Genomic DNA, 25000 nt, shown 5'->3' on the forward strand with positions numbered 1-25000 from the left:
ACATTCGATAATGACACCCAGACAGGCTTGATGTTGAAGATACCTGAGGCCATACAATGTGCAACAGCTGCAATCAAGCAATCTGCTGACTGTAGGTCTATGTGTCCTCCTTTAATTAGGTCACTGATTCATTCCACTTTTTTTTATGATGCAATGTTCAAGAAAGACAAAGCTCATTATTAGGGGAAAAAAAAAAACAGGATGCAAATTTGGGTGCTTGTGTTAATTTGGCTTCTTCTGGTTGATTGTCCGAGGGCTGACATTTCAAGTCAAAGTGTGAATTTAACACAAAGTGTGGTTTGGAATTGGGTGGCTCTGATACCAGTATCTAACCCTGTAATTAAAGTGTTCTCACTTGTGTAAATTAATGTCATGATTGTGGTAAGTGGAACATAAGGAATATTGTTTGGCTGAGACGTCTCTGTGGAAATGACAGTGACAGGTGTATGGTAGCGAATCTTTTTTTATTTTTTAAATTGAACACTGGTTTAAATAAGGAATCATTTTACCCTACATACAAGTCCTCCAAGATAATGAAGGCAGGCATTCATTTTTCATGCAGCTATTACAGACAGTAATACACACATACACACACACACACACACACACACCCAATAATAAGACAAACAGGCATAAAATCAGTTTTAACAAGTGCATGCTTGTTACTGAAGATACTTTTTCCCTTGTCAAGAATCATTAGGAAGTCTAACTGAAACACTTGTGCAATTAATTGTGTTTAGTGGGCACATCGAACCTAAGAAGTGATTCTCACACAACCATCTTAACAAGCTCTGCCTAAAGACTTTTGCAATTCTGGGTTCCAGGCCAGTAATTAGTTAATTTCTAGTGCAATTGCAAGGTAAGGTAAAGGTGGTTTCTTCAGAAGAGCCCTGCAGATAATACTGTTTATTTCAACTCACAGCGAAGGAAGACAACCAACCTTCATGCATGAATCAGTTGTCACGCTTAAGGTTTATGCTGTTCAAAAAAAAAAAAAAAAAAAGAACGTTAATATTGCAATAAAACTGCTAGGTTCAAATGAAAGTTGAGCTTTTGAATTTCCAATGCATTATTTCCTAATGCAATGATGATTCACATTCTAAGTCTCAACTCCACTTTGTGTGCAGAGTTCAACCCAATTCAAAAGCCCTTTCCTGCACTAGATGACATCTTTCTCCCGTATTGAAATAATGAGGCCAGATCTTTGCCCGTCTTCCTCATCCACCTAAAGCACTCGGTCATGTGTTAACACATCCTTCCTCCTACCCTTTCCCTCCCTCAAAGAACAACTCAGGCTCTCCACATTTTCCACTGTCGACTGGAGCTATCAGCTCAGTTCACCTCTCTTAATGTGTGAAATTCGCCTCCGATATCATTCAACCCTATTAGAGGGCCTGTCCATGCGAGAGGACTTTGCAGTTACTTTGCTACCTGATTAGATATATACTTGGGAAAGGGGAAAAACCAGTAGTAGCTGACGGGCTGTCAGATCTCAGGGCATTCACTGAGTCATTGCTCCTACGGCCTCAACTAGAATAGCCTTCCAGAGATAGATGTCTTACTCCGCCTAAATATGGAACTGTTGGACGAGTTTTTGCTCTAACCACCACAACTTATTACAGTATCTGTCTGTATTTTGGGGCTAGTTGGAGGAACTCTGCACTGTTGACTACTCATGCGTGTTGGTAATTTGGGTGCTTATGTGTAGCAGAGGAAGTGATACATGTTGTAATCCTGCTCAGTAGTTATTGCATTGTTCAGCTTTGTTGTACATTCTAATCATACTATTAAACAACATCAGCAGGGCTCTGATGCTGGGTCCTGCTAGCCGTCAGAAAGCAAAAGTGCTTTTGTATAGAGATGGTTAAGTGTAGCCACCAGTGCAGTACAATAATAACAATAACAATGACAGCAACAACAACAATAATAATAATAACAACAACAGAATCATAAAACACGGGACGAGATGTTAAAAAATAATAGTAATAATAATTTGTCACCATTTTGATATTGCATTTTTCAGGTCAAAGCTACAAAGAGCGAGATAGGTCTAAGAGAGCTCTAACTGACTCAATCAGGCTGTGTGTTCCCTGTAGCCTGTAAAAAAGACCTATTAACAAAATTTCTGTTTTTATATATACTAAGTTTGAAATTTTGTATTGTGCTACTTTAGTGTAATCTATGTGAGCAATACACCAAGTATATGTAAGCTTACTTGGTCAGCTAATTCTGATTCTGATGCTGAGAACCATGAAAGAGAGGTCAAAAAATAAGAAAATAAAAGGTCTGTGCGCAAAGGCAAGTCAAAAAACTTGTTTTCACAAAAGTCATTTAAGAGGTGATATAGATTTAACCAGCCAAAGATCTTCACGTCAAAAGTCTTTGAGCCCTGGTGGCTGTGGTTTGATCGCTTGGGGCTTCAGAACTACCACATGACCAGTGTGAAGATGCTGAAACTGGGTTATGTTGTCTCATCCTTGTGCCTCCCCTCCTTTGTATTCTTTGCTACCATCTGAGTAAAGAACAAACCCTAAAGACGGAGAAAACTCCACTCTCCTTAAAACAATAACAACAAACGTACAACAGTGGGCAGGACTTTGACATCTAGTCCCTACAGGCTTTGGAGTGATCTACCAGAGGAGCGTAAGCTTCTCAAAACACCATTTTTAACCAACAGCCTTTAAACATTTTTTCTTTGACCAGTTTAGTTTACTTTTTTTTTTTTTTTTTTTTTTTATTTGTGTCTTGTAAGCAACCCTGTTTTAATTCATGTCTAGCTTTTTACAGTTCAAATTGGCCTTTATTATTGCTTTATGGCTTGCATAACATTGCACCATGACTGGTTTGAAAAGTGCTATACAAATTTAAGGTCATTATTACTATCATCACTGTACTCTGAAGTTAACGTGCATCAGTGTTCAAATGACGTTTTATTGAATCTGAATCCAATGTCAACTGTGCTTATCAAATCTAAATCCTTTGGAATCTCTTATCAAACCTTTTTTTATATATTTATATATTTCAGGGGTAAGGCCAAAGAAAATTACCACAGCACTTGTTACCTTAAGCTGTGTTCTATCTTTACTTTACTTTGAATGTTTCCGAATGTTTATGTTGATCCGCCCTGTCCATAAACACACTGGGACATCATATTGGGATGGGTTTTCAATAGGAGGATTCAGTGGACTTGTAGATTAACAAATTGGATATTTTGCCAACATGTCACCAATAAAATCCAACCCTGGGGTAATGCTCTGAGCCTGTCAAAAGACATGGTATATTATATTATGTAACAACAGGCAACAATCTGGGCAAGGTGAAGAATTTGTTACAATTTGTTAGAGTATGTTAGTTTTTATTATTTATTTATTTATTGCTGGGTTCATTTTGGCCCTTACACATCCCATTTGGCTTTACATAAACTTAAAACAGCTTAGCAAGTTGAAGTCCATGGGTATAATTTTTTAAAAATAATTTTAAGCATCTTTACCAACAGCTTCTTAGTTCAGAATCTGTTCTGTATTCACACACAAAAAAAACTTAATTTCCTGTTGTTTTTTTATTATTATAGTAGCATGCACAGTCTATTGTTCTTTAATACCTCTCTTTCACTATTGTTATCTATAACTCAATAAAAAGAGAACAAAAACAGAACACTCATCCTTTTAATCAACACAGCTTCTCTCCACACTTCTCCTCTGTGCCCTTCACCTCCCTGTGCTCCGCTCAAAGCTGTCACCACTCAACAGGCACACACACACACACACACACACACACACACACACACACAAAAACCACACTGACACACGGATGCATGTACATCCTCCCACAGACACATTTCAGACACATTGATGCACTACACATCAATTATCACCATTCACGCACTTCTGTCATATGCAAACACACATGTATAGTCAGACACATAGAAATGCACTCACAAAGAGACAAGGAAAAACACCTAGAGGTTGCCCTACAGCTGCAAATGTAGTGACATAAAGTCCCATTAGGGAGCTGAATGGAGAATCAGTGTACAAGGCCAGAGTGATTGTAAGCTCACTCAAAGGTCTGCCGATTATTTTGGTCTCTGCAGGAAATCATTTACAATAGCATTCATCCCCTCCTTTCCTTCCCTCTCCAGCCAGTTTAAACGGTGTGTGTGTACGCCTTGCATATGGTAGTCTCCAGTCAGTCACCACAGTATTGATGGGAAATTTCTTTGTAATGTTTATTGTTGGGTTGTCTATAGCCTGCCGAGGTCTCACTTGTTTAGAGAAGGGGGTGCTCGGAAATGAGTCATACACAATGTGATGCAACACAGCGGAGCAGATTTGAATTATGGGGCGATGAACAATGAGGTCATCACAGGGCTTGAGGCATAAATCTCTTGGTGCCATGTTATAACACAACATTTCTTATCAATGGAGGAAACTACTGCAGATTTCGAAAATGCAGTATTGTTTGAGTGACTGTGATTCAGTGCGGTAAATAAAGAGCTACACCAGCTGACCTCAATAAATGTAGAGCTAAGACAATGGGGAGGGGGGGTGATTCTGGTTTTATTCCAGCAACATTGTTTATTAAGTTTAGTTTGCCTTTAAATTCAAATAACAACAGTAAGTACCTTCATTTCAAATAATCATCACCTGAAAATATGTGAGATTGTTTACTGATTATTGAATTTTCACTGTGACAAGGGTAATTCTCCCTTTTTTCTTTACCACTGTGTGAGTATTTGCATGCATTCCTCTCATATCCAGTGCTGCATCCGATGATATTTTCTACATCTTTCCCTTCTTCAGCATATTGTCCACAATCAGCATCTGCTGTAATACCATCATCCCCAGGCCCCTCTTAAATTTCCTGCTTACTGGGCTTTTACTTTAACTGCATTACATACATCTTCCACTATCCGTTCATCTGGTTTCTTTCAGCATAAACCAGACTCGAAGATCTCACTCTACCCACTTTGATGCGGCTGGTCGTTTGATGGTAAATTAAAAAAAAAAATCATAATGTTGTCATTTATCCTACTTGTTCAATTTCACAACTGTGATCTTGATTGATATCGAATGGCGTTTTCATTCCAAATCTTTGTGAGTGAGACCATGTGCCAGGGAGTATTGATTTGGCGCTTAGTTGATGGTGCAGTATGATAGGATGAAGGAGGGTGAGCATGACTAGATGGTCATGCTTGATGGAACAAAGATATTACCAGATACGGTGGTCAATGGCTTGATAATGTATCTTCACATCATTTACACTGTTGTGTATTTTCTCATGTTTATGGAGCTGACCATTCATTAAACCATAAATACTGCATCTGACTCTGATGAATTGACTGACTTGCAGATTCTGTACATCTGCTTATGTAAGAGCTGTGTTCAAATAAGCAGATTGATAACCTGGGACTTTAACATAAGCTTTGCCATCCAGGTTCTGCTGACAAACTGGTTTTCTTGCCATTCACTGTAGATAAAGGCTCTGTTGCCCCTTTGGCATGTATTAGCACCCAGCGATTTGTCCCTAATGTGTCGTTCATATTTTTCAATAAAAAAACGTTTCACCACCTGCTTTTTCCAGAAGAGCTGATAGTGTCACATCATGACAGATGAGCATCACTTTGGCCTGTAGGCCTGCAGCAATAAGTTACATAGACCAAGTGTCTGTTTTCTAACCATGTGAGAAATTGTATGCTTGCTCTCCTGTTGTGTCGTGATGTGTATTTTGAACCCTCTGATTGGCTCTCTCTCAGACTGTGTATGTGTGATAAACGAGACAGCATCCATCACATGTATTGAGATGAAAGTGAGTGGGTATTGGAGCTTGACCTTTATTGTAGAATAAGGGTGTGTGAAGCAAGCCTTTGATTAATGATATTTGATACCCCTATAGCTATTGTATGATTGTGTTAAACCCCATGTCAAGCAATTATAAGCTGTTTTTTATGGTTGAAGTGATGTATGTGGCCATGTGTGCTTGTGTGTACATTAGTCGGGACCTGTCGGGACCTGATTTGGACAAAAAATTAGAAATTATGTTTGGGTTCACGTTGGGTTCGGTCACATCAGTGTAAAACTGTAGTGGAAAATAAATAAAAATGATGGACCCACTGTCTATTCTGGGCAAGTTTCTGTATAGTGCTGGAGTTTACGTGATGACACTGAAGGTAACACATAGGTCATTTTGGGTGGTAAATGCAACCTAGTGGTGGAGGACAAGCAAAATCTTGTCCGGGTCGGGTTCGGACACACACGGTTACTATGCTCTCAGGCTCAGGTCGGTTTTGGACAAATATATGTGTCCCAATCTGTACTCTGGTGTGCATGTGTGAATCCATGTGTTGAAACACACTATTTTATCCCATTGTCCCAGGGTTCAGCAGAGGTCAGCAGTTCACAATAGTTGGAGAAATCAACCACTTTTTGTTCCATCATCTCCATCTCCCTCCCCCTTTCATTCTCATCCTTTCATTTTCTCTCTCTCTCTCACTCTCTCTTTCTCTCTCCCCCTCTCTCGCCCTAAGATTTATGTGGGGTACATAGACAAGAGTCTTTAATTTTACGCCTGGGTAGACCATATACACTATTGCTCCATATTCTTCATGCTTATATCGAATCTGTCGAAGCCCGGGGGGGAGAATTGTGGTTTTAAAATGAACTTAGGGCGCCCCACCCTTTAAAGAAAGCCACCACAGTGATTCACGAGTTAGTGGAATAAATCTCAAACAATAGACGTCAACACATTTTCTCATGTCCAACGGCCTAATCTGCTGTCTGGAGCATAATTACAAAGAGCAATGCATGAAAAACCATCATGAAAGCATGCTGCACCATCATCCTAATTACATAGGCTCATGAGTAATGGGGTGACATGCAACATCAATGCAACCGCTGCCTCTCATAATAGAAAACGGCATTGTTTTGCTGTGAGAAAATGGTCAGCATCTATCATGTGCAATCTACTCCAGTTTGTCTGAGAAAGAAGATGACCCATCTCCAATAACGCTACGAGCCAGAGAGAGACTTTAAAAGGCTCTCTCTTCTCCTCATCTCCTGTCCATCCATCGCTCACAGTCTGGCTAAGCCTCTCACCTCTGCCCCTTCCAAAACTCGGCTCTCGCAGCTTCCCTCACAGTCTCTCGTTGAAAGCCTTAGCCTTTCGCCATCGAAATCTCTCCGTCTGTTGTCCTCTCCTCTGCTCCTCCACCGCTTGTTCTCAGAGGAACCACACTTACTGAACCTTTCACCTCGATTTGATCAAAATCACTCTATATTCTCCTCTCACATACCCAGATGGTCTGAAGTCTTACTTAACCTGCCCTCAGTAATGGTAGTCATCTGCTATGGTTTCTCAAGTGGAGAAGGGAAGACCTGGAAAGATAGATGTGGGCCATGCAGGTACAGCTGACTCACTGGCAGTGCTGAGTTTGTCTGCCGACAGTGGAGAGAGACAATAATGTAAAAGTCAGCATGGCTAACATCATGGTCAACAAAAGTACAAAACGGATATAAAGAGAAAAACCTTGTTCACTGACAATCCAAAGTATGTGACCTGAACTTTTTGTTTGGTGGATGAGTATCTATCTGGATAGCAGTTTTATTTATTTATTTATTTTGCTGGCTTGGCCCACTTGTTCCTGTCAACTTACATAAAATAACTGAGCGCCATGGCTGATCCAGAACACCCCTGAACCTTCTGACCCTGGAAAAGAGGACAACATTGGGAATAATTCTTCTCAAGAGATGGAAACCGTGCTCATGATACATGCAGTGCATGGCGTAAAGAGTGAGACTTTTGCAATGGCTGCATCTCTAATCTTCTCGTTCCCCTTATCACTTGTTCACATAAACGAGCCCTAATGAAAAATCCCATTCCCCCGATACTTCTCCTGCTCACTCAAACCTGTCGTTTTTCTCCCACTGCATCCAAACCTTTCTTTTCCCTCCTCTCCTCCTCTGTTCCTCATTCATTGATCCCTCCATCGTTGACCAGTCCTGTGTGAATAATGCATGGTGTGTTCTGAGAGAGAGAGAGAGACGGAGAGAGAGAGAGAGAGAGAGGGAGAGCCAGACAAGAACGAAGGTGCTGTATTGGGTAGGGGAGCTTAGTGCCCAGCTTATTTCTTGTCAATGCTCTGTTGCCTCGGGCTATTCTCCTGCATTGTAGCATATACATACATGCATAAGAACATTTGGGGTGTGCGTGCATGCACACATACACACACATGCACGCACGCACACACACACACACACACACACACACAGCACCATCTTTTGTTGCAGTCTCTGCCCACCCAACCATAGAGATATTGCTCATGGCCCCCTGTACTGGCTAATAGACCCAATTACTGCACAGTCCTGCCTGAGAGCTCCATAGAGGTCCAGGCTCTGACTCTGTATGTGTGTGTGTGTGTGCGTGCGTGTGTGTGTGTGTGTGTGTGTGTGTGTGTGTGTGTGTGTGTCTGTGTGTGTGTGTGTGTGTAACAGAGTGTTGATGCACTTGTTTTTGTAAGCCTGTATGAAATCCACTGTGACCCTTGCATGGCACACAGACAAAGACTCAGGAACAGAAAATCCAGGGCCAAACAGATATATGCTGTTCTCTCAGCTGCATCAGCCCTCACTGTAAACAACAAAACACATATGCACGCACGCACACACACACACACACACACACACACACACACACACACACACACACACACACACACACTATGTCAGTCGTAAAACACATTGGCATTGAAATTGACCCTGCTGAGATGAGGCAGCAAAGTTTACCCTCCAGAGAAATGTGTGTGTGTATGTTTGTGTGTGTGTGTGTGTGTGTGTGTGTGTGTGCGCGCGCGCTTAAGATCGTATATTTAAATTTGGTGCAGTTGTAGTAGTGGGTGTTTTTTGGTATCCCGCAGCATTTTCTCCGAGTTCATAATGAATGTAACGCAAGTTCAAAATGACCTGTATTGAATTTGAATGGAGCTGAATTGAATTGATAGGGAGGGCGTAGCAGAAGGGGGGAGTTACAGAAACAGGACAACGAAACGACAGCAGAGAGAGAGAGAGAGAGAGAGAGAGAGAGAAAGGGAAGTTGTGAAAAGTATATAGCGAGAGAAAACGGGGGAGATGGGGAGGGTGATAGGGAAAGGAGACAAGGCACAGATAGAGCGCAATATAAGAGACATTCTAACCGCGAATAACTGCCACTCTGCATTCTAGTAACTGAGCTAACAATTTCGCCTTCTGAAAAGTGTTTCTGGCATTTGGCAGTGAAATGCCACCTATATAAACCAGTTATCACGGCATGAGAGAGCTCTTTAGCTGTAAACTGCCAGTGAGCACAGAGGTAGACCATTATAGACAGTTAGACCCTGACACTTAGCAGGTCATTATGAGGCAGATCACAGGCACACGTATGTGCATGAGCACACACGCACACACACACACACACACACACACACACACACACACACACTAAAACAGGCAATCATGAGTGAAAACGGCTTGTGAACTGTCTGGTTCTTGTCTCTGAGTGGGTTATGGCTATTCACAATCTGGAGGGGGCCATTATTCACATCACACCCCACACTCACTAACATATTATGGGTATCTGTTTCCATTGTGAAAGATGACAGGGACTTGAGTTCAAAGAGCTCAAATAACCCCCATCCCTCTTTTTTTTTCTCTGCTTCTCCCTCTCTGTATTTCTGCCTGTTTATTGCTCTCTCCCTGTGCTATTTCTCTCTGTTTGTCTCTCTCTCTCTCTCTCTCTCTTCCTTCCTGTCTGTCTCTCTCCCTATCTGTCGCTCTCTCTAGGACTAGATGGTCCTGCTGCTATTGAGATGTGATTCTCTGGGGTTTTCTCTCACTTTGACAAAGCAAAGCACACTACAACAGGTAAGGGTGTCTGTATGCGTGTGTGCGTGTCTGTGAGTGCGTGTGTGTGTGTGTGTGTGTGTGTGTGTATAAATGTTTGAACACACAGCACGTACCGATCTCATGGTATGATATTTTTAACTTATATAACCAGGGAAGTTGACTGAGATTGCATTCTTATTTACAGCAACGACCTGGGGGAGTAGTTGCACAGACACACACTCACACCTGGTGTTTTTATTTATTTATTTATTTATGTTCTTGTTGACTCTACAGTATGTGTCTGAATTTACATTTTTTTTTTTTTATAGCCAAAATATGACCCATCTTTCCCCCTAGAGATCCCAGGGTTCCATCTGTGCCAGGAACTGCTCTAATTGGTCTGACAAATGTGTCCTCTCAAACTGCTAATCCAATCAAACATGAGCCATTGAGCTTTAAATATACTATACAGTAGAGTGCAGTATGATACAAAATTATGTGAAAATAATATAGGGCTGTGTAACAGAGTAATGTAGAACAGAACAGAACAGATTAAAATAAAACAGAGAAGAACAAAACACCAGAATTGATTAAAACACGACAGTACGGATTAAAGCAGAACAGAACAGATTAAAACAGAACCAATTAAAACATGACAATACGGATTAAAGCAGAACAGAACAGATGAAAACAGAACCGATTAAAACATGACAATACGGATTAAAGCAGAACAGAACAGATTAAGACAGAACCGATTAAAACATGACAATACGGATTAAAGCAGAACAGAACAGATTAAGACAGAACCGATTAAAACATGACAATACGGATTAAAGCAGAACAGAATAGATCAGATTAAAACAGAACCGATTTAAACAGAACGGAACAGATTAAAACAGAACCAATTAAAACATGACAATACGGATTAAAGCAGAACAGAACAGATTAAGACAGAACCGATTAAAACATGACAATACGGATTAAAGCAGAACAGAACAGATGAAGACAGAACCGATTAAAACGTGACAACGCGGATTAAAACAGAACAGAATAGATCAGATTAAAACAGAACCGATTTAAACAGAACGGAACAGATTAAAACAGAGCCGATTAAAACACAACAGATCAGATTCAAGCAGAACAGATTAAAACACATTATTATTAGATTAAAACGCAACAGATTAAACCAGGAAAGAGCAGATTAAAACAGAAAAGAATGGATTAAAACAGAAAAGAACAGAGTAAAACATAACAGAACAGATTCAAACAGTGCAGACTGAAACAGAGCAGATTAAAACAGAACCCACTGAAACAGAACAGAATAAAACAGAGCAGATTAAAACACAAAAGAGCAACATATTATAGAATGCAATAGAAAAAGAATAGAGCACAAAACAGTTTAGCAAATCCTTCCATAAACGGATTGAGTGCAGTGAACTTTCTGTTGAGGTTTCCTCTTGAGGACAGCGGCAGCAGAAAAAACCACAAACCTTCAGCTGCCCGCGCAGCCACTCACTGCAACTTATTTACAGTGTATTTACAAGCTCAGCTGGGCCTGTAAAATGTCGAATTTACGAGCTCCTTTTTAATTAGAAATACTGTCTCCAAGAGTTTGGCTGATGAATTGCATATTCAATTTATTGACTTGATGAAGGTGGATACAGTTCACATGTATTGACAGCTAAGCAGAGTATCCTAGTTGATATCACTTTTTCACTAAAAGGAGAAATATGTTGTGTCATTGCCTTATAAAAACCCTGAGGCCATGTTTTCATGTGGGATCCTATTCTTTATTGATTGAATTGGCTGCGAGTAATTTGAATGTGGCTGCCCTCTCCCTCTCTCTCTCTCTCTCTCTCTCTTTCTGCCTGCTTGTGTGTGTGTTTGTGTGTGTTGGTGTGTGTGCTTATTTTCAGATGTGGTTGTGTTCGTTAGTGCCAGCTAGTTTGGGTTTTATTTATTTAGCATTAATGGCCAAGGCCAAGCAGACTTTGCGCTAATAGCGATGTTATTATGTAAAAAAAAAAAGAAGTGCAAATTAAAAAGAAAGACACATTGTGGGAGAATTAATTTCAACAGAACACATCGTAAGTTCTGACTAATTTCTAGATACCTCTCGTTGGCCGTGTACTCTAATTTTCGCTTTAACCGAAAACTCGAAAACTGGCTCCTCGAGATTTTATCAGTGAGGCTTGGAAGCAGAGGTTGTTTCAGTCTGAATTAATGCTCTTTCAATTTCAGGTTTTTTCACCTCACTAAAATACTTGCTTATTCTCAGTTTGAATTTATTTGATGATAACCCCTTATGTGTGCATGTGCATGTGTGTGTGTCTGTCTGTGTGTGTGTGTCTGAGTGTGAGAATGAGTATGTGTGTGCAGTTCATATGCATTTCCCGTCCAGTTTATGTTGGCCCACTTGCCTTCCTTCCTTGACTCTCATTTTACTCTGAATACTTGCTTTGAAATCTAATTCTGTGATATCAAGGCTGCATTTTGTCATTATTCCACTGAAACAATGAGAGAAAAGAACGAACAATAGGGAAGGGGATATATCATTCTTCAAATGGAGGATGTGTTGTTCCCTTTGTGTGAAACAGGTGTTTCCCGCTCCGTATAAGCACAAACGCACACGGCTTATTTACCGTGTCGCTAATGAGAGTGCGGAGACTGAAATAAGATCCGTATCATTGTTTCATCTGCGCAACGGACGTTATATGTAAAATGAGTCACACGTTGCAGCGCAGTACGCATATGCATGACTAGATAAGCATACACACATGGGAACATGGTGTACTCAGACGCACATAAAAGACACTCACACATATTAAGGCTATTATGTGCTCTTGTGTCTTTTTTATGTGACTTGCACTAAACAATTGATATGGTGCAAATATTTTGACTAGCCTACAGAACAATTCAGGGAAACATTTTTTGCAAGACCCTGTTTTGTTTTTTTTTTTAATTACATAATACCTATTGCAATCACGCAAAGTACATGTTCTAAACATCTATAATTATGTCTTCAAAACATATCACCCCATCCAAAATACATCCATAAAAAATGAACTATCACAAGCCACACTGAAACTAAACTGAATTTGAAATGAGAATGGAAAACTACATAAAAATAAAAGCTAATGAAAAGTATCAAATTACAATAAAATACCTCTGACACATACAACGCCCCCCCCTCCTCAGGAACAGAGGATTGTTGTCTTTTAACGTGACCTTTGCCTTGAGAGGAGAGGCCTTTGTCCTCAGACAATAGTGTCCATATTGTAAACAATGCCAGTCAATGCCATTCACACAGCTGCTAGAGAAGGGGTGCAGATTGTTCAGCGTCCAAGTTGAGGCAAGTGCTTTGTGTGTGTGTGTGTGTGTGTGTGTGTGTGTGAGAGAGAGAGAGAGAGCGAGAGAGAGAGAGAGAAAGAGAGAGAGAGACAGAGAGAGAGAGAGAGATGTAAGCCAGTTCTTCAGAATCAGCAGATGGGCCAGTGCAATTAGACTCAGCCTTCTTCCCTTGTGTGCACACATGTACACACATATGATCACACACCGACACACACACACCGACACACACACACACACACACACACACACACATGGCTGGGCATAAAGCAGATGCCTGTGAAACACTAGACCCGGCAGATAATGGAGGAGGAAACTCTGAGGAATAAGAAGGGAGTTGCCACGGAAACCACTTTGCATCACTCAAAAGTCTCTTGTCAATCTATCTATCTATCTATCTATCTATCTATCTATCTATGTATCTATCTATCTATCTATCTAGTAGCTACCTGGCTAGCTAGCTTTCATGGCAACAGTCCATACGATATTGAATGGTTACAAAAGTCCCATTATAAATTGAGACACCACCCGACTATCTCTGCACACTGACTCCACATTTAGTCTCACCAGGCCTGTATTGACCTGCAGTAACAGATAGGCTCAGAGGAAATGAGCTTGCGACTGAAAGGTCACTGTTTAGAATCTGAGTAGTAGCTGTGAAAATCTTGGCAGCTTAAATCCCTCAACAACTACCATCAGGGCTGTGACCTCTGGGCACGTAACCTTTAACTGCTCCAGTGGAGCAGCTCAGTGCCCAACAGTGCAAGACTGTGGCTGTGCTGTGCAGCTCCCAGGTGTGACTGCGTTAATGTGTGAATGTGGTCAGCCTTTCCCTCCTCTCAGCTGCTCCCCCTAGCCATCGCTGCAAACTAGAGTGTGTTTTCCGTCAGTGTGCCGGGTTTAATGAGGGTTACGACTTTATAAGTTGGGAATGCATGCCATTTTAGGCTATTACTCCAACTGTGAGTTATAATTATTCCTTTCCTGATCATGTTGATGTTTTTGGTGAACTGTATGAGGATTGCCTGGCAAAATTCTATTGATCTTGGGTGCAGTGTGTATTGTTGAGGTCTGAAGTAGCAGTCTGCTGCGTGGTGGCTGTGTATTCTGTTGACTTTTTTCTAAAGATACTAGTATGTCCCCTGTGCACACTGCTTTCTCCTCTCAGGATCTAGCCAGAGCACCAAGGAGCACACACACACACACACACACACACACACACACTCACACACTTGTTTATGTAAGTGCATGTACACAGACACAAACTCATGCACCTTGGCACACAAACACAAATACAGTGTCACCAGAGTGCAGTAGTACCCACATAGGCGCACACACACACACACACACACACACACACACACACACACACACACAAACTCGTCAACAACTGGGAATAACCCAGGGAGATGCTCTTTGTCAACAACTGGGAAGAAAGCAGCTATTTAGGGCCACCGTATTCCTGGAAGGATAACTTGTCTTATTTGTGTGAAGAGTCTGTGTGAAACAAAACAAGTTATGGCAGTTACTATCACTCCCTCTCCTCTACTGTGTCTTATCCGATTTGTGACGTTCCATGAACTGGTTCTAATTGTGTATATTGCAAATGTAGATTTCCAGTGGGCTTGGTGCGATGATGAGCAGATGCACTCACAGATGTTATCCCTCCATGTGTCTGTTTACCAGTTCAATTAGCCCTATCGCATGCTGTAGAGATTTGTTGTTCTATTTGGGTGCTTTAGTATCGACTTCAATAAAAACAGTTATCGTTAGTCTCATAGCCCCATATTAACTCCATACTTGCTGGCACTTGATTGTCAGGTGTACCTAATTTAATCACATTTAAATCACTAACTCTACCTTAAAAATGCTAAAATTATGCAAAATTAGAATAGTGGATTCAATTTAATGTCCCTTTTGCTCCATGAAGAACGAACATAAGCTCATTGTTGTATAAAATGTCACATAGCCTATACATTTCAAATGCTTGTTTCTATGGAGGACTTGAAGGCAAAAATCTGAACACTGATGAATATCAAAATGACAGTAAAAAGCACCTAACCTCATTATGTTGGCATCATATGACATGTAGTTTCAGCCAAGCGATCTGATTGGGCGAGATTACATTCCAGCTGTGCTGAAAATTCCCATTGCACATGGCTAGTTGTGTTTTGTTTGTTGACATGCCAACTTTTATGGTAGCAAGGGAGCTAGTTAGTGATATCTCTAGTTTTCTGCTGTTTATCGCTTAGTGATATATTTCTTTTTTTATGGAGAAAAAGCAGATATGATGGTGAAGTAGTATGTATGTATGTTCTTTAGGTTCTGATGCAGACAGTACACACTTTATCTACCAGTGTATCTGTGATCAAAATGAAGAGTTACAGATTATACTATTATCATTATTATTGTTTATTGTTTGTTTCTGTCATCTTGTGGATATATACATCTATACATATATTTGTATATGTTTATACACACACACACACACACACACACACGCACCCACACATTTACTACAGAATGAAGATACAGAGTGGCAGTTGTGATCTATCCACGGCTATTTTGAATTACTATATTTTCTATGCATCTGCCCGCTCCGGTTTCCTGATTGGAATACATTAGCACACAAGGGATATGAAACTGAAATAAGATCCAGACCTCTCCCCGGCGTGATTTGAATATGAAATGATTAGATTATTGATTTTGGTTATTTGGGTCCCCCGCCCCGAGGCGATGCCGCGGCAGTGCAATCACCATAGCTGACATTTAGCACCGTGTTTACCTTTGCTGTCTCCATTGATTGCCTCAAAATCACCACCCATGCATACTCCTGGAGCTCATTGTATCAACACTTTTATGCTATTGCAGAAAAGTGATGGATACAGCTTATCAAAAATGCAACAGTTGCGGTCTATGCTGGTGCAGAGATAACCACATTGCTTTGCAATCATAGAAAAATGGTTCTGTTTACAGGCTTGAGTTTCAAACACCGTCAAATACCATAATAGAAATGGCTGATATGATGCTTATTGGGGACAGATTTAGATAAAAACAGGTCTTTATCATATGTTATACACACGGGAATCAATTTTACAACTGACTACCATGAGACTGATGAGGGTTTGAACTTAAATCTTATAATATACCAAACCATGTAAGCTGAGCACTGCTGTCTGGCTCCAGCCTACAAGGGAATAGTAATAAGTGTTGATTCGTATGTCGTAATGTTTTGATACATTGACTGGATACCTAACGTAGGTTGTTTAAATGAAAATAAATCCCACAGAAAATCTCTTCTTTAGCTTGTATTTTGTATTTTATTTCAGGACAAAAATGAAAACGCAATTGCTAATAACAAGAGATTGCTTGAAGATATTCCCATATCAGTGCGGACATATGTCATGAGAGATTATATGCACATTCATGCTCTCAGCCACACAGCCATCCAAGTGGCTCAAAATCCGGTGTTTCTTTAATGTATATCTTTGGATGTACTATTTCTACCTGTGCAAGGTGACAGTCTTCAAATGAATGTACTGTCCTCTTTGCTAGATCTCTATGTATTCTTAATGGCATTTTCCCAACAGTTAGAAAATCCAGTGTTAAGTGCCTCCTTTTATATTTATATACCAGTGTTGGTGCTTATGCATTATTAAAAATGTGAACAGGGCCCAGTAAGCACCCTAGAAAGGCCTTTTTGAATAAATATTTCAACATTGATATATACAGTTCATATCTCTGCCGTAATGCAAGAGGCAGAGGTTTGGCTCTAATGTCTTTGGTGAGAATCTCATTTTTTTTCCACTGCTAAAGGAATCAGTGGATCTGCATTCTGACAGGGACTTTGAACTCTCATTTGCTGAGCATCAACAAATCTTTTAAAATGTATGTGCACATTTCTGGGAAAGTATCAGGATCAAACATTAAGACGGAAAGAAACCATAACGGCTTAGTATGAATCTCATTATCTGTATCCTGAAAATTGTCAGAACTTTGTCGCTCTGTGCAGTGCTTTGTTTTGATGATGGACAGTGGGCGTGGAGGACCTGAAGACAGCAAATGTTTAAAATCGTCTTTGCAGAACAACAGATGAAGCTGGATTGACAGGGGAAGTGATGGAGGGGAAGGAGGAGGAAGAAATGAGAAGAAAGACAGAAAGAGAGGAAGAAAAGGGGCTAGCAAGAGTCAAGGATAGTGATAGGCTCAATGAAAAATAAGTAGTATGGTTAAAAAGAAATAATGAATGTTAGAAAGAATGACAGAAGTGTAAATATTGTGTGTGTGTATATATATATATATATATATATATATATATATATATATATACATATATATACCCATCTCTCTCTCTCTCTCTCTCTCTCTCTCTCTCTCTCTCTCTCTCTATATATATATATATATATATATGTATATATATATTCATGCTTTATCCTCATGTTGTCTTTTCATGAGAGCTTAATCTAGGCCATGGGCATCCTATCCTTCCTCTGCCTACCTATTCTTTATTATGAGCATGCAGCATCATCCACTGCTGAGGTAGCTGTTCTGTATACTGTACAGGACAAGTCTCTCTCTCTCTCTCTTTCTGTCTGTCTCTCTCTCTCTCTCATACGCACACACACACACACACACACACACACACACACACACACACACGCACATACAAAACTCACCCCTTACACGCACACACACTTTGCCTGTCTCTTGCTGCCTCTGGCTCCTAGGCTTGGCTTTGACAGATCCATCATGACAGTACTGGGTTTAGAGCACAGTGACAGGGAGCGAGAGGGAGGGAGATGGGGAGGGAGAGAGAGAGAGAGAGAGAGAGAGGGTGGTATGAAGGATAAGACAGATGAATCAAAAAGAGGAAAACAACAGCAGTGGCACTGGAATCAGCATCACTACATCTCCAGTTCTCTGGTTGACATAATTGAGGCAGTTTTGTACACCATTAACTTCCCCCTTATGGGTTACACGACTCCTCTGCCATGCAAAATTGAAAGATTGCCTGCGTGTGTGAGCATAGGCACGATTGTGTGTATGTGTGTGGGTCTCTCTGTTTTTGCATATTCTAGGTACTTGTCTCTTGCTTTGTGTTTAGTCAGAACTACAAATATATATGCATTGTCAAATATATACACATTTATTGTAGTGCATGCATTAATATGATATACATAAAGGTGCGCTGTTCAAAATTGCTGCAGAATTGCCGACTGAAGTGAGGCCAACGTGGAGAATACTCCGGGTCAGATTCAGCCCAAAAAAATGACACTGGAGCACCAAATATTTGACAGGGGGCAGGGATGGAGAGGGACAAAAAAGACAAATTGAGATATATCATGTCATAGGAACCTCTCTGAAACTGTTCAACTAATTTTAATCGCTTACGGTTATTAACTTGGTTGAAGAATCTCTTCTCGAGTCACTCTGATCGCTTCTGGCATCCGCCCCTCCCACCCCACCCCGACTTCCTCCATCCCTCTGTCACTGCTCCTTTATTCCATCCCTCCGTCTCTATCTTCCTTAGCGTTTCCTTTCCTGACCTCATGCATCTATTTCTCCCCTGATCTTCCTCTCTCTCTCTCTCTCTCTCTCAAAGCTCTCATATCCTCTCCCCCTCCCCTACCCTCTCCTCTGCTCCTCCTCCTCTTCCCATTCTTCCTTGCACATCTCCTCCTCGCCCGTCTTGTCTCATGAGGGAGCAAGGGCATGTAGAGTTGATTAGACTGGAGCATTAGAAAGTTCAGAGCAGAATAGAACAGAGCGTGGTGTCTAGCCGCCAGGCAATGAGGAATCAGAACGGCAGTGCCTTACAGACGAGGTCGTTGGCGGTGGATTTTCAGGGTGGTTTCGGTGCATCCGATATCTGGGAGCGTCCTCAGAGCAGCCAGAGGCAGCCATGCGGAAACTGCAGTGGTCCGGTCAAAGCCGGAGCCTCCCCAGACGCAATTTTCTGACGGGCGCGGAATGTCTAATATGGAGGGAGAGGATGAGGTGCTATTTTCGAGTGCAAGTGATTTTGAAGGGATGGTTCTCTTCAAAATCAAACATTTCCACAATTTTTCATCCTGTTCAAAGGAAGCTAAACCCTGCCCCACTCCATTCCACCCCTCAAAGTCCAGACTTCCTAATCAAAAAAATGTTATTGTGAACAGATAGATTTTAAAAAGACTCATTATTAACACATCTGATGCAAATTTTGAGACCAATAAAGCAGGAGACAAAAGAGGCTGCAAAGATGATCAACCTTAAATTGTAGATTGTTTGACAGCACAAAACCACTCCTGTTCATGTCTCACTGAGGCCATTTAGATTGAGACTACAAAGACCAAAATGTGTGACATTGATTTGGGGGTGACCTATACCTTTAAGGCTATACTCCAGCACTCTGCAGTTCTTTGCAGCGAAGCCACACAAAGGATTTACAACCACCGCTGTATGAAATAAATTGCCAGGCAGGCCACTTGTCTTCAGGGCAGCTTGACAAGAGTGCACATTCCTGCACAGAGCAGCCCCCCTACCACCACAACATCCCCTCATCCACCTCCCCACAAATACACACACACAAACACACACACACACACACACAGCACAGAACATACATACAAACACGTGTGTGCACTTGTCTGGGCATATACGCGGACTCAGAAAACAGCCTATGGCGGCAGCCATACTCGATCTCGCTGCAACAAGCAAACGTACAGATCCAACATGAGAGACACAAGCTGACATGACTGTGTGTCCTGTTGTGTTGTGTTAGGATTTGGCCAGCAGTGTGGAGTGACGTTGACTGATTGTTAATTGTGATTTTAATATGGTCCGAGGGTGGCATGTGCGTGTGCCCAACCCCTCCTACACACAGCACGACACATGCAACAGTAGAGATACATGTTGTGGCCGACATATCAAGACATCCATATTGTCTTTAGCTGACAGTATGTTTTCCCCGAGCCTCCGGTCTCACCAAGGGGCCATTCTCTGCTAATCAGTATCTGGGGCTTCATCAGCGCAGGGCAATTATGAGGGCGGGCCTTCCATTCAGAATCACTCATGGTGGTGTGTGTGTTTGGGTGTGTGTCTGTATGTGTGTCTGCATGGGGGCGCAGCCATATCTGTGTAGGCGGTATGTATTTGAATGATCATCTTCCATGTGTGTGTTTGTGTGTGCATATAGACAGTGGGACTGTGTATACAGTGTGTGGAATTGTGTGTGTGTGTGTGTGTGTGTGTGTGTGTGTATGTATTGTGTGTCTTATGTCTCTCATTAGAGGCCACAGGCCAGACTCCCACCCACTCCTATGCTGATTAGCCATCTCTTCAGCTCCACACTGCCAAATTAGCTACCTGATTTGGTAAGCCATGTGCATGTGTGTGTGTGTGTGTGTGTGTGTGGAATTGTGGAAGTGTGTGTGTGTGTGAGCATGGTCACTCTAATCAACAATATTCGCTCAGCCTGTCTACCTGCACTGGTGATAATTTGCCTCACAACCTAAGCCCATTCACACACTCTCACCTCCCCCACCCCACTCCCACACACACACACACACACACACACACTCACACACAAATGGCCCATGGTGGTTAAACTTCCCCTAGCAAGCCAACTGGAGGTAATTTACCATGGCTTGGCGGACACATGCCATTTTACTGAACACAGTACTGGCCCCCTGAGTTTCGTTCCGCTCAGACTTCCCTCCAACAGAGCAAAGAACGAACAACTGAAAAGAGTAAAAGAGAGAGAGAAAGAGAGAGAGAGGGAGGAAAAGAACAGGTGAGGAAAACCCAGATGAAGAAAAATGGCAAAGGTAAAAAGAGTGCATAAGCCGTCCAATCTCCTACTGTGCGATAATGGTCAACCACACGGTGAATAGCTATAAGTAAATTGAATAGTGGGAGAAAAATGTCCTGTGAGCTAATTGATATCAGCTTTTCAGACTGATATCAGTTAGCTCATGTGACTTTCACTTTTTCAACATTATTTTGACAATTTATTAATTAGTTTTTTTTTTTTTTTTTTTTTTGAGTGACACAATTGGAAAATGCTGCTTATTTGCTTCCATTCTTATTTGCAAGGGGGAAAAAAATAATGTAATAAAAAAGTATTGAAATACACAGTTAGCACAGAATTGTGGCTGTAAAATATACAGGTTATAGCACCTCAATTTGCTGCTTTTCTATTTAATTTTTTCACAAAATCACCTCAATCTGCTTAGCTGACATCCATTCCTAATGTGACTTTAATGTGAGACTAAACACACGCTCAAATACACACACACACACACACACACGCACACACACACAAACATACAAGACATGCACATTTGTCTTTTTGGACACACACGCACGCACAGGGTAGCCTACAAACGCGGCATGGACACATTTGAGACTCTCTGCCCGGAGGCTTAGGGAGTAGGGCATCTGGTGTCCTAGTGATAAGCATGTGTATGTGAGTGTGTGTGTGTGTGTGTGTGTGTGTGTGTATGAGAGACATGCGTTGACAAGGTAGCCCAGTCTGGTCAGCACTCATTAGTGAAAGAGAGAATCCCCGAATGAGGAGTGCTGTGACAGGCAGGACTCTCGTTAGGGGAGTGGCAGAGACACATTCACATGCATACACACACACACACACACACTCACACACACACATACACAGGGTCAGGCTGCCACGGTGACTAGAGTCAGCCCAACATCAATTAGTCCATGGCTGCATGCAATATAGTCTCTGAATTTAGTAGCACAGAGCTGCTTGTGCATGTGCTACTATATGGGGAAATGAGCTCAACACAATGACATCATGTTAATAGTTTAATAGTTATGTTTTTTTTTTTTTTTTTCGAAATTGAACTGCAAGCAGACGCTTTGAATTGGAGCACACTTTTTTTTTTTTTTTTTTTTTTTTTTAATCATTTTATATTCCATATACATTTAATACTCAGGTTTCATTGCAAAATAATCCAAATAAACAAAAATGTTGTGAATGATTGTCTTGGAGTACTTTAATACACATTTAAGACACTTTGCTGATATGACTGGTGAACAGACAGATAGAAACAGCAGGTAAATCAAAGCACTTGGATCCAGAGCCTGCTTTTAGTTGGTAGTCTGATCCTGCTGATTAGTTGATGTTTTGCTCAGTTTTATGCAGATTGTACTTATTAGCCGGAGAGCCTCTTCAGTAAGATAACTAGCTCATGATAAAAATATTGTGCTCATTTAAAAAAATACGGCTCATTTATTTTAACATTTTAACAGTGTGAGTGGGTTCAGACAGATCATGTAATAATTTCCCAACCCTTAGACAAGCGATAAACTGATGAATACAGGTTGTGAATGCAACACATATGCTCTGAAAATTAGCACTATTACCGCCTGTTTATTCATAATATATTAACCAATTAACACATTAAAATAATGGAAGGGAACAGGTTAGATAAATAGGGCAATGCTCTGGGCAATAACAATTGTCTATGCATTGTGGACATTGTAGATAGAATGTAATTACATCATTACCCGAGCATATGGGACTATGCAGCCCTGCTGAATTATGAACATAACTTGAGTGATTTGAGTTTGGATTAGTTCTTGACTGCTCTAGGCTATCTCGCAACTATTGTGTATAGAGGCACTGCGAGCGTTGCAGAAAAGAGAGGGTTAATTAACTGATGAATGAGATGATTTTGGAACATACGGGATGATGGAATAGCTTTTGAATTATGGAACAGTGGAATGCTGTGGCTGGTGGCGTCGGGCCATATGTCAGTCTATGCCTCCTGTGTCTAGCTGGGGACAGCTGGTCAGATTGCTCATGTTCAACCGAGTTAGGGACCAATCAATCAAAATGGGGCAGGTTGTTGAGTTGTTTAACGGGGGTGGAGGGTGGGGCGGCGGCGGCAATGAAGCGCAACAGTCTATTGTGATTTTACCACTTTGGTGCCATTAGGGACATTTTGTAAGGAGCTGTTAACAGATATGAAATTGTACTCCACTGGTAATATCTAATCAGTTGTGCCGCATGATATTCAGAAACTTGAATATGTTGTAAGAGTAGCATTTTCACATATTTTGAAGGGGATGTTGAACTAGAAAGACCAAAGTGTCAATTGACTGTTTTCAATGATATAATTGAAATATCTCGGCGTCACAAAATGTGCAGCGACTGTTGGCAAGGTTTGACAGAATGGAACATGATAACAAACTCGTTCTCACACTTCAACATATTTGATGTAGAGAATAATTTATGCATGGACTGTAAACATATGCATATGTACACACACACACACACATACACACACACACACACACACACAAACACACATATATATGCAGGGGTGCCGCCAGGAATTTTGGGCCCCATGAAAATAATATATATATATTTACTCAATGATGGTTTAATAATTTTATATTCGTTTTTACCTATTTTTTACCTATTAATTTTTTTTTTCACACAGATTTTGGATAACAGTATAAAATCAACAAGTATTCTTTCAAAGGCAAAAGCCTATTTAGACTATTTAAAATTAACGTAAAAATACTCATATTCAGTATTCAACATTCAATATAATCATTAGTTAACCAGATGGATGCTTGTTGTTTGTATGGTGTACTGTGTATTGAACGGTTAATTTTTCTATGGTTTGGTTTTGCACCATATCGATTTGTTCAGTTTTTTTATGGTTCGGTTTAACACCCCTGATACGTACATAAATTAATTATGCACAATCTGCCACTGCATCTACTGTTCAGCACCACAGAAGCTGAAATTTTACAATGCTCATTGCAGCAGAATCAACAATCTGGAAAACATGACATGACTGAATAATATGTTATTTTTTACATGCTGGGATGCATCTTTTTTGTTTGTTTATTTTGTTTATTTTGTTTTTAAATGATGTTAAGGGGATTAGTTATACCAGATTTCAGATTTTTCCCTTTCAAGTATACATATTGACATCCTGAAATGAAGACGAATCAGTGCCAGGCCAGATGTCTACACAACTCTTATCACGCTTTACAGGATGGTCTGCATCAGTCTAGCTGTCCCTATAGAATAGCACCATTACACAGTGTTTGCATGCCTGTGGGTATATCGGTCTATCTATCATGTTTGCAGTGTGAGCTTGTGTGCCATTTGAGATGTTCGGTAGACGTATCATGCATATAGAAGTCCCCGGTGGTTATGAGGGGGTCTGTGTCATTCTGACTGTATCTAAAAATAATGCCTCCTGTAGCTGTAGTTGTAGCTATCCATCAAATATCTGTGGTGACGACAGTGCTACACCATCTACTTGCCTTCACAGCGTGGCACAGCGGAGATGGTTAGCTATTGTCCTAGTCTCTGCTGGGCTGAAATGCTATGGTCGCACTGATCAATAGTCTCTGTTACACATGATATATTTCCCATGGCTCTGCCTGTCGGCTTGACTCCATCTGTCCCTGGCTGTTGCAAATTTCTATCGCTTGTCTGTCTCTTCTCTCTCTCTCCCTTTCGGTCTCTCTCCATCTTTCTCTCAAACAGCATTTTGCACACATGCAGTCATGCAGAGACGTGCACACCGTCACACACACTAACACGCTCACTGTACAGGCATGGTTGTCTAGGGCCAGGTATTTGTTCCCATGAGAATTTTTAACGTTTAAGCACAAAATAGAGCGGCTGTTACTTTTGAACTGCTGTCATTTGAGATGTTTATTTCACATCAACAAAAATAATAGCGTATTAGCTGAAGGATACGGTGACTCCTCAGCAGACATAAAAGGTATTAGACACACACTGAGTCACTGTCTTATAAAGAGGAAAA

General features: G+C 40.9%; 1 protein-coding gene across 2 annotated transcripts in view; it reads left to right on the forward strand.

Moving 5' to 3' along the window:
• The window catches only part of adgrl3.1 (adhesion G protein-coupled receptor L3.1), a 121852-nt gene that overhangs the window by 2232 nt on the left and 94620 nt on the right, over positions 1 to 25000 (forward strand). For both annotated transcript variants that reach the window (XM_030055249.1, XM_030055239.1), the window contains exon 2: positions 9810 to 9890. In XM_030055249.1, the coding sequence (XP_029911109.1) occupies positions 9816 to 9890 (75 nt within the window). In that variant the 5' untranslated portion in view covers positions 9810 to 9815. The remainder of the gene's footprint in view (positions 1 to 9809; positions 9891 to 25000) is intronic.

Source organism: Myripristis murdjan, chromosome 1, assembly GCF_902150065.1.
Source record: "Myripristis murdjan chromosome 1, fMyrMur1.1, whole genome shotgun sequence".
NCBI classification, from domain to species: Eukaryota; Metazoa; Chordata; class Actinopteri; order Holocentriformes; family Holocentridae; genus Myripristis; species Myripristis murdjan.